The 11,776-nt window shown below is 36.7% G+C and overlaps 2 protein-coding genes across 2 annotated transcripts in view; one reads left to right on the top strand and one right to left on the bottom strand.

Moving 5' to 3' along the window:
- Positions 1–5,256: 5,256 nt before the first annotated feature.
- Positions 5,257–6,724, bottom strand: HELRODRAFT_175959 (hypothetical protein; the record flags this gene model as incomplete). Its single annotated transcript, XM_009023318.1, has 2 exons — positions 5,257–5,358; positions 6,521–6,724. The coding sequence occupies 2 exons, from the start codon at positions 6,722–6,724 to the stop codon at positions 5,257–5,259; spliced, it is 306 nt and encodes a 101-aa protein (XP_009021566.1).
- Positions 6,725–11,051: 4,327 nt separating this feature from the next.
- The window catches only part of HELRODRAFT_175957 (hypothetical protein), a gene marked incomplete at both ends in the record, with an annotated part of 1,221 nt that continues 496 nt past the window's right edge, over positions 11,052–11,776 (top strand). Inside the window, one exon of the mRNA XM_009023317.1 lies at positions 11,052–11,706. Coding sequence (XP_009021565.1) covers positions 11,052–11,706 — 655 coding nt within the window. The remainder of the gene's footprint in view (positions 11,707–11,776) is intronic.

Raw genomic sequence — 11,776 nt, 5'->3', positions numbered from 1 at the left:
ACGATTTTGTTGAATGGTAAATCTATAATCGAGTTAACTCAAGCGTTAAATGAGGAATTAGTTAGAATTTCTTCATGGATGAAATTCAATCAATTGAAGATAAATTTATCAAAGACCAAATGTATTTTGTTTGGTCCATCTATTGTTACTAACCTGATAAATTTTGAAATTTTTATTGATCATAACTTAATCCCTAGAGTTCATTCGATAAAATTCTTGGGTGTAACACTCTCAAGTAATTTGAATTAAAAGGAACATATTCTGGATATTTCAAAGAAAATTTCTAGGGGGCTTGGTGTTATAAATAAACTAAGACAAAGATTTCCACAAAAAATCTTATTAAATTTATATTTTACATTAATTTATCCTTATTTTATTTATTGCATCATCGTTTGGGGTAAAAATACAAAATCACATATAATAATCCTTACTAGGTGTCAAAATTATTTTATAAGAATAATAATATATAATCTTCATATGTTTGATCATATAACTTATTTTTTCAAAAAATCTGGTATTTTATCAATTAATTATTTGTACGTTTTAAGAATCTTAATATTTATTTACAAAATGGTTAAGTTAAAAATGTATAGTTATTTCCATAAATTTATTATTAAATTTAACTCAATTGTTAAGAGACAAACTAGACATACTGAATTTTATGTTCCAACTGTAAGAACTGATCTGCTCTCTAATTCTTTATTTATTTATGGTAATAAATTATGGTCCTCCTTATCTTCTAATATAAAATTATTGTCTAACATAATTAAGTTTAAGAAATCAATAATTATACTGTTAAATTTTGGATATTTTTCTGCTGTTCAATTAAATATATAAAACTAAAGTTTATGTTAAATATCATTTATATTTCATCAATATGTTTTCATGACACTTTGGTTTTTATATTATGAACATTAAAATTATAGTTTAATTGATTAGAACTTTAATTTTAGAGATATTTATGTTAAAGTAAATTGAACAATTTCAGTTTTGCAACATTTCTTTTTGCTAATTATGTTATATAGTGTTTTGTTTATTTCTGGTCATATTACGTTATGTTTTTTTTTTGGAGGTGGCCATACAAGCATTGCTTCAGGTCTCCATTAATAAAATTGTTAAATTGTTGTTGTTAAAAAAAAAGAATATGAACAATGTGGATACCTATGAGGCCCTGCGGCTAATCTAAAATACAGAGCATGGCTGCAATTCGCTGACGATACAGCTATTATAACAAACAGCTCTGATGGTTCTCAGACTCTAATCAATCTTAACCAATCCTGGTGCAAATGGTCTGGCATGAAGATAAGAGTCGACAAGTGTTGCCCATTCGGGATGCGAAAGCGGGATGGCGCATTTGAATAATTTCTGCCGAAGCTAACAATAGACGACGAAACAATACCTCAGATAGGCGTCGATGACAGGTTTGAGTATCTAGGTAAATCTTATGATTTTGAATGCAAAAACGTCAAGGAAAAAAAGATACTCCAAAAGAAGCTAACGGATATGTTGCAAGTAATCAGCGACTTGAATACAACAGCTCAATGGAAACTTCAAATCCTACGTCTCTTCATTCCGTCTCAATTATCATTCCAATTGCGATTATACGATATTTCGCTAACTTGGATAGGTAACAGCCTAGACCCGTTGATATGCGAAGCTGTAAGAGATTGGTTGTCTCTTCCCGTAAGTAGTTGTGTTGCTGAAGTTTTGTAGTTGCCTTACAAAAGTGGAGGGTTAAACATAAAATCGCTAAAACATCACACAGAGCTAATGAGATTAAAACTTCGGGGACACTTAAAAACAAACACCAAGAAAGAAATGAGAGTTCTGTGGAAGGAATCAAAGAACAAATACAAAAAAGTCGACAACCAAATCCAAAGCAACGATATTCAAATGGCGTGCAACGTCCTGAAACAGCGTCAACACCAAAATGATTTCAACCATCTATCGTCGCTACAATGCCACGTAACATTGATAAAGTCGATTAAGGAAAACATTCACGACTCAGAGATCACCCGTTGGACTAATGCAACAAAATCCCTACCAGATGTTTTATACAAATTCACAAGGAAATATCTCATTCAACAACTACCAACCAACGCTAACCTAGTCAAATGTAAAAAAACGAACAACGCAGCATGCTCTCTCTGTAACGCCAAGGAAACAAATAAGCATGTAGTATCATACTGTGGTTCGCCATCTGCACTCGCTAGGTACTTAAATCGCCACAATAAAATACTTGCCATCATCTTAAACAACATCAAATCATGCATCGAGCCTGGAGCAATCATTTTTGCGGATATCGAAAAAGAATCGATCCGCTCTGTGTCGCAACTGTTTGCCTCGCTCAGACCAGATATAGCAATCTTGTACAAAAAAACGATTGAAATACTGGAACTAACAGTCTGTCATGAAACCAATTAAACCAAATCAAGAAACTACAAAGTGGATAAGTACAAGAACAACCTCAAGAATAACCTATCGAATGATTATAAGCATTGCAATATTTTAATCAACACTTTTGAAATTTCGCCAATAGGACTGTAGATTTTCGCCGGGCGACATTCGAATTCCGCACCACGCGGTCCCGAACCGCGTCCGCATACGAATATCCACCCGAGCCTTCGCTTCAGCGGAGTCTTTCCTGGCCGGGATCCGCCACTCTACAATAGACCCTCTCAGGGTCTGAAAACACGGGCCGGGCGGAAGTTTGTTCGCGCCCTGCTTGTTGACTAGAGACGCCGACCTCGTCAACTATCAACAAGTCTTCTTCAACATCCATTATTTTAGGTAGAATAATTAAGTCGAGCCAAACTTCAAGTGTACATTCTTTTTATTCAATAAAAGAAATAAAATAACAAACAAAATAATACAAATCAAACCTCTGTCCTTATTAAAACAAAACGATAAGTCCAAAATTAATCTATTAATAATACAACTGACAAGCAAGAGACCAAAACCTAAAATTAAGATAACAAACGACCAGCCTCCCAATATCTTAACTCGCGGCCTTTTATATGTTTTTACCGCCCTATCTACATAATGCTTTCTATATCATAGAAAATTCTATACTCCTATCTATACTCTCTTCCTATACTCAGAAAAGCGATACAGCACAGCAGCGTCGCTTATATAGCATATCAAATAACAAAATATACATGCATAGAATGACTAGTAAAATATATAGATATGTATAGGCGGCACGCCTCAAAGACGCAATCATTATCATCACAATTTCACAAAATATACAGGCGGCATATTTCAATCGCGCAATCATTATCATCACCATACAGGCGGCATATCTCAATCGCGCAATCATTATCATCCCAATCGTCACAACTTCACAGGACTTTATAATTCTTTCAATTTATCTCAAACTAAAATAAACTGGCGTGACGATTTTAGATCTAGCTTAATCAATTCTGCGATAGCATCTACTTACGCAATATATTGTGACAGAAATAAAGCTTGACTCTAGTTTTTATATTATTTTATCATCTTTGTACACATTCATAATGACGAGCATTGATGTTAAATTATCCATTATTTTAATCTTTTAACTATTATAGTAATTGATCATTTTATATTTAATTGTAATTTCCTTTTTTTACTTATATTTTGGCTTATGAAGAAATAAAAGAGTTCTCATTATTATTATTTTTATTGTTGTTGTTGTTATTATTACTTTTCACTGATCAGGTTGACTTTGCGATCAAATTAGTTGGAGGTGGAGTTCTGGGAAGGGGGTGTGTCCAGGAAGAAATGAGGTGCCAATCGTTCATTATAATATGTTAATTTATGTTAATGAGCCAACGTTTTGATTCACAGATTTTTGATATGCCCTGATCTCATTGTGGCCAGGCTCTTCACAGAGGAGTTGGATGACAACGAGTGCCTCTTAGTCACCGGTATATTATAGTAATTTATTCGGTGGTTTAATTGCCGTTGAAGTTACTGGGTTCGAATACAAACAGATTCCCGTCTATCACGTGCAGTGTTTGTGTGTGTGCGTGATGCGAAGGTTCATGTGTAATTACGTGGGCTGTTAGTGTGCGTACGTGTGTGTTTGTATGTGTGTGTGTGTGCCTGTGTGTGTGTGCTTGCGCGTGTGTGTGTTTGTGGGAGTGGGGAATAATTGAGAGATAATAAATAATGATAAAAAATAATTAATTGTATTATAAATATAATTAATAATTAAAATTATCATAATTAATTATTGTAGAATAATTATTTTTATAATTATAATTATGAACCAAGGTGCGGAGAGGTTCAGCAGCTACGAGTGCTACTCGCACACGTTCAAGTGGTCGAGGCCTTATCACGATGCAGCTCTTTTGTTAGAGTTTGCTCTTTTTACACACACACACGCACGCACACACACATACACGCACACACACGATTGCAATCAGTCACCAACAGATTTAGCATACATTTTTTTGGCTTTCTTTAAATGAAGATAATATGTGAATTACGATTAGAATCAAGTGACCAATCAATCGCATCATTTAATAAATGAATGAATTAATTAACTAACACTGATTAATATTAATTGATATAATATTGATTGTTATAAATCGATAATAAATAAATTATGTTAATTAATTGATCGCGACCGCCAACCCAGCGACAAACACGGCAGACGACTAACGCAGGTTGTGGCCATGGACGCGCTGCACTTCACCGAGGAAAACGAACAGCTCACAGAAGAGAAGACAGCGCGGGAACTGAATAAGGCAATAATTACGTCATGAATAAATTATGATAATTTTATGGCGGACAAGCTGTTATAATTATTCCTTTTTAACATTACGTCATCAACTTCATGACATCACACAGGCGTATTGTTCATTCATGGACTGCACCTATTCACCCCCAAAACATGCACCCCCGTCGCCAAGCATAATTTTATGGCGGACAAGCTGTTATAATTATTCCTTTTTAACATTACGTCATCAACTTCATGACATCACACAGGCGTATTGTTCATTCATGGACTGCACCTATTCACCCCCAAAACATGCACCCCCGTCGCCACTGGCAACTGGGGTTGCGGGGCGTTTAAGAGAGATAAGAAGTTGAAATGTGAGTGGGGTTTTTTTGTTGGTCTATTAATTTTTCATTCATTTGTTGATTTAGTTAGCCAATCGTACGAATGTTCATTTGTTCTTCTGTTTTTTATTTACTTTCAATTCATTCGTTTCTTCATTTTTTCATCCCTTTTCACTCACTCACTCATTCATTCATTCGTTCGTTTATTCAATCCTCGTCGACAACGTCCACACAGTTGGTAAGTTGTGGATGGTGGAATGTTTTGCACGGGGCAATCTTTAAGACGTCTGGCTGGCTGGCTCTCTGCTGCTGTTGTAGGGACGGGTTTGAATGCAAAATGATTCCAGACTATCACATAGCATGTAATCTCTCTGTGTATGATGCTTCCATTCAATGTATATATTGCCATCAGGAAATATTCAAAGATAGTAATAATAATAACTATTATTATTATTATTATTATTATTATTATTATTATTATTATTATTATTATTATTATTATTATTATCATCTTCATCATCATAACTATAAAACTCAAAAAACTGTGCAGTGATATTTACGCGCGGTGGGTAAGGCTTAGGAGCTGGCAACGGTTGAGTATAACTCTAGACGGTTTTTAAGTCCTTGGTAAAGTGTAGACTCGGGTCGAAGGCGTTTTTGAGAAGAATTGTTTTATAATTAGCAAGCGCTATATAAATGTGTCAATAATGGGAACAATCTTTCAAAAACAATTTTATCAAAAAGATAAAATCAAAATGAAATCAATCGAAAATTATTAATAATAATTATTAGAGTGTAAATAAATAAAATGTAAATAATTTATAAAATTTATAAAAAAATTTTATAAAAAGAAAATCCATTAAAATGGTAATAATGTGAACTCTTTTATTATCGGGAAACATCAAGACTAGTCAAAATAAAATCAAAATAAAATTTAAAAAAAATTATAGTAGTGTCAATTTTAATGTACTATCCTCCATGCACATTGTCACTGACAAGTGTATGAGAGTAGTGTTTCTGTCACAATAGATACTATATGACGGGCGAAAAACACTATTAATTAATTTTTCATCCAGAGAAATCGGCCAAAATATTGTAAATAATGATAAATTTGAGATTTTTTTTATTTCTTCAAAAGCCAAAATATAGATGAAAATTACAATTAAATATAAAATGATCAATTATTATAACAGTTAAAAGATTAAAATAAAAGATAATTTAACATAATAACAGTAATAATAATAATAAAAATAGTATCAATAGTAGTAATAATAATAGTATTACTTTCAGGAGGTCTGTATGCCTTACTTGTGAAGGCCCTCTATCACAAGAGGTCCGACAAGATCCGCAGGTCGAGTATGTTCGACTCATGTAAAGTGGTCTTTAGGCGAGATGACTCTAGTAGTAGTAGTAGTAGTAGTAGTAGTAGTAGTAGTGTAGATTTTCGCCGGGCGACATTCGAATTCCGCACCACGCGGTCCCGAACCGCGTCCGCATACGAATATCCACCCGAGCCTTCGCTTCGGCGGAGTCTTTCCTGGCCGGGATCCGCCACTCTACAATAGACCCTCTCAGGGTCTGAAAACACGGGCCGGGCGGAAGTTTGTTCGCGCCCTGCTTGTTGACTAGAGACGCCGACCTCGTCAACTATCAACAAGTCTTCTTCAACATCCATTATTTTAGGTAGAATAATTAAGTCGAGCCAAACTTCAAGTGTACACTTCTTTTATTCAATAAAAGAAATAAAATAACAAACAAAATAATACAAATCAAACCTCTGTCCTTATTAAAACAAAACGATAAGTCCAAAATTAATCTATTAATAATACAACTGACAAGCAAGAGACCAAAACCTAAAATTAAGATAACAAACGACCAGCCTCCCAATATCTTAACTCGCGGCCTTTTATATGTTTTTACCGCCCTATCTACATAATGCTTTCTATATCATAGAAAATTCTATACTCCTATCTATACTCTTTTCCTATACTCAGAAAAACGATACAGCACAGCAGCGTCGCATATATAGCATATCAAATAACAAAATATACATGCATAGAATGACTAGTAAAATATATAGATATGTATAGGCGGCACGCCTCAAAGACGCAATCATTATCATCACAATTTCACAAAATATACAGGCGGCATATTTCAATCGCGCAATCATTATCATCACCATACAGGCGGCATATCTCAATCGCGCAATCATTATCATCCCAATCGTCACAACTTCACAAAGCTCCCCACCCTCTAAAACGTCGCCCCGACGTTTGCTCTTATAGATCTTCACCAGACTCAGGAACTTCCACCATCCATCTTTCTAGCTCCGGTCCCCACCTCGTCGGTTTCCTCCTTTTTCTTTTTGTTGTGGCCGTCGTGCTCGATTGAGTTTCCGTCAGTTGCTGATCGTTTTCTGTCGGTCGTTCGTCCAGACCAGCAAACAGGTCCATCGATGGCCGGTTACCTACGGCAAACAAATCTGGTCGCTGATCAAAGAGTTCGTCAGCAAGTTTCACAAGTTCTGGAACGATGTCCGGCTGCCCTGGTAAAAATTCTGGCGTATCTTCGCTTGTCCAGGTTTGGACGAGCGACTCGGTCGACTCGTCGCTACTTCGTGATGGTGCTTCTGTTGGCTCCCCTATGGAATCGTCTTCTGCGATGTCTTCAGGCTCAACCTGTTCCGCAATCACCTTCTGATGCGCCGGAGTATGTCGCCTCAGCTGTTGTTTTACCGGTCGTGCATCCTGAGTATAAATCTTATGAAAAACTCCTTTTGTAGCACCTATTTCCCCACTCGCACAGCTAAATCTGTCTGAGAAACTTTTAAGTATTTGAATCAACTCTTCTCTAGCTTTCTTAGAAATATCTTTTACTAATCCATCAACCATACCTGTAACTTCTGTTAGATTTTCATATGCTAGACGATCAACTGATTCCTTTGCTTCCACAGCCGATGATAAATCTGGCAATCGCGTTCCCCGGTTTATCACCCCCGGCTGATCGTTGACATTCAAGATCCTAACACACTGTCTTTCATATTTTATAGGTAGTAACGTTCTAGCTACATATACACCCGATTCTATTTGTCTGTTTTCCGAACACATAAATCCGGTCGATTCTAACTTGGACGGCTGGCGAACAATCATCTTTGCTGGCACGTCTAATTCAGTCTGCGCAGGGATGCGCACTTTTGTGTGAGCTTCAATACGACAAAGCTTTCTGCATGAAAAATGTTTAATAACTAATTTCATCGTTCTATTTTTGTTACCCACGGCGATTTTCCCTTCGCCAAACTTCCACGAGATATGATTGTTCCTGAGCCAATCTAAACCTAAAACAATTTCTGAAACATGATCAGACACCAACACTAACGCTGATTTGGAATAATCATCAACTTTAATTTGCAACTTCATTTCTCCTTTGACTGGAATTTCTGTGTTGTTGACAGCTTTCAATCTCTTTTTCGTCGGTCTGATCTTTGTGACATCAACCATAGACGTTGGAACAATGGATACACTACTGCCACTATCAAGTAAACCTAATCTTCTTTTGCCATTAATTGTGATTGGCAGATACAAGACACGATCGTTACTTTCAATTGACTTGTTCACGTGATCCACTGTGCTGCTTGTCATTCCTTTTTGCGAGCACTCCCTCACAAAATGACCTGTCTTTCCACATTTGTAACAACCTTTGAAATTCACTTGACTATAAGTTTGGGATTTGCAGGTCTCATTCTTCTCAGGACATTTGACTGCAAGATGACCTGGCTTCTTACAATTAAAACAAATTTTCTCTCGCTCAACTCGGGATACAGTTGGCTGCACTCTTTTATTTCTGAGTTCTTCAAATGACTTTTGAAGAAACGCAATCTGTCGTACCATTGACTCCATGTTTTCTGCCCCTGCTTGAAAATCTTTAACCTGCGGGTCAAACCTGTGAGATGAATCTACCACCATCTTTGAAACTTCAAGACGCTGTGCGAATCTAAGAGCATCGTCAATGTTCTTTGGTTCTTTTTCCCTAACCTTTAATTCTAATTCAGCATTATCGAGGGCTGACAAGAAAAAGTCCCTAGCTAGATGTGTAGCTAATCTTGACTGCTCTCCTGGATAGGCTAATGACATGAGTCTTTTAGTAACCATTGACAACTCTCGTAACGACTCACCAGGTTTTCGACGAAGAATCTGTAATTCGTACCTGTATGACTCTTCATGACCTCTTGTTCTAAAACGATCTTCTAGCTTAGATACCAGCTCTTGGTAACCTAAACCTGTTAAATCCCAGAGAACCTGTGAAGCTTCACCTGTTAACGAACATGACAAATACGCTTCCATGTCTACGAGATTCCAATTATTGTACCTGGCACATATCTCAAACTTTTTTAAGAAAGTTTTGAGACAGCCGGTGCCATCAAATCTGTCAGGTCGAAGCAATTCGCGACGACAAAAGTCGTTGTCACGCTCGGCACCTATACGCGGTTGATGAACCTGAGACTTCACATCAGTCGAATGAAGCGGTTCCTGACTATCACACGTCGACTCGTGTTCAACTGTGTCTCTCTCTCGCTCGGTCGCTCTGCACCTGTTGCTGTTACCTAAAATTTTATTTTGCCGTGATCTACTGGACGCTAATCGCAGCTCATTCAGTCCGAACTCCTGCAACTTCGGATCACCCTGGCACCTAAAATCTAAAATATCCTGTTTGGGGATAAACCTGTAACCTAAATTGTTCGCTGAAAAATCAATGCGCGGCTTTTCTTCGTACCTGTCAACAATTTCAAAACGATTGTTGTTTAAAATAATCTCATTTTGTTGGCTGGCGGGCGTTGAAAGTCTGAAGTCTGCTCGAGGTTGATTTTCGATCCTCCTTCGGTTCCTGTGACCTAACATCTAAAAAAGTTTCATGTTGTCGAACATGGCACCTGTCACCTAAAAAATTTGGAGAATCACCTTGGCTCCTGCTGCACCTAAAACCTGTTATGTTTGAAAAAGAGGCCCCACGTTGGGCGCCAATTGTAGATTTTCGCCGGGCGACATTCGAATTCCGCACCACGCGGTCCCGAACCGCGTCCGCATACGAATATCCACCCGAGCCTTCGCTTCGGCGGAGTCTTTCCTGGCCGGGATCCGCCACTCTACAATAGACCCTCTCAGGGTCTGAAAACACGGGCCGGGCGGAAGTTTGTTCGCGCCCTGCTTGTTGACTAGAGACGCCGACCTCGTCAACTATCAACAAGTCTTCTTCAACATCCATTATTTTAGGTAGAATAATTAAGTCGAGCCAAACTTCAAGTGTACACTTCTTTTATTCAATAAAAGAAATAAAATAACAAACAAAATAATACAAATCAAACCTCTGTCCTTATTAAAACAAAACGATAAGTCCAAAATTAATCTATTAATAATACAACTGACAAGCAAGAGACCAAAACCTAAAATTAAGATAACAAACGACCAGCCTCTCTATATCTCAACTCGCGGCCTTTTATATGTTTTTACCGCCCTATCTACATAATGCTTTCTATATCATAGAAAATTCTATACTCCTATCTATACTCTTTTCCTATACTCAGAAAAACGATACAGCACAGCAGCGTCGCATATATAGCATATCAAATAACAAAATATACATGCATAGAATGACTAGTAAAATATATAGATATGTATAGGCGGCACGCCTCAAAGACGCAATCATTATCATCACAATTTCACAAAATATACAGGCGGCATATTTCAATCGCGCAATCATTATCATCACCATACAGGCGGCATATCTCAATCGCGCAATCATTATCATCCCAATCGTCACAACTTCACAGTATTAATAAAAATAACTCTAATAACAACAACAATAATAACTCTAATAACAACAACAATAATAATGATAATAACAACAACAATAATAATGATAATAACAACAACAATAATAATGATAATAACAACAACAATAATAATGATAATAATTTGAAAAGTAAAAATGGCAATTCATCGATGAAGATGGAAAGGAGTGGTAGTAACTTCGTCCAGAGGAAAACCGGTGATGGTGAGGAATTTTCTGGAAATAATAATAATAATAATAACAACAATAATAATAATAAATTGTATAATAATAATGATGATGAAATGTATAATAATAATAATAAGATGTATAATAATAATAATAATAATAATAATAAAATGTATAATAATAGTAATAATAAATATAATGATTTTAATTACGGCAGTAAGAAGGGCGATAATAAGAAAGATAATAGTGCTAACGTCGATAGCAATAATAATAATAATAATGAAAATACCAATAATAATAATAATAAATATTCCAATGATGATGATGGTGGTGTTGGTGGCAATAGCGGTGCTGGTGGGAGCAAACGACACGACGACTCACGCGTTGTGTGGTTCGAAGCACTCAGCGTGGGTGGTGGTAGTCAGGTTAAATGGCTGATCAGTGGTGACGGTAGTGGTAGCAAAGGTAGTAGTAGTGGTGGTGGTGGTGGTGGTGGTGGTGGTAACGTCGATGGTGTTAGTGGTCGTGGTAATGACGGTTGTGGTAATGGTGGCTCTGGCAAGGGTGGTTTGACTAATGGCTGCAGTGTTTGTATAACTAGTAGTATTAGCAGTGAGAGCAAGTTTAGTGATAATGGTGGTGCTGGTGGCTCTAATGACAGCCGCTACTTATTTAGTGTGCGCGCGTCTGTTTGTGTGCGTGTGTGTGTGTCTGT

Source organism: Helobdella robusta, assembly GCF_000326865.2.
Source record: "Helobdella robusta unplaced genomic scaffold HELROscaffold_35, whole genome shotgun sequence".
In the NCBI taxonomy this organism is placed as follows: Eukaryota; Metazoa; Annelida; class Clitellata; order Rhynchobdellida; family Glossiphoniidae; genus Helobdella; species Helobdella robusta.
The sequence above is the reverse complement of the archived record's forward strand: the minus strand, read 5'-3'. Positions and strand labels throughout refer to the sequence as shown.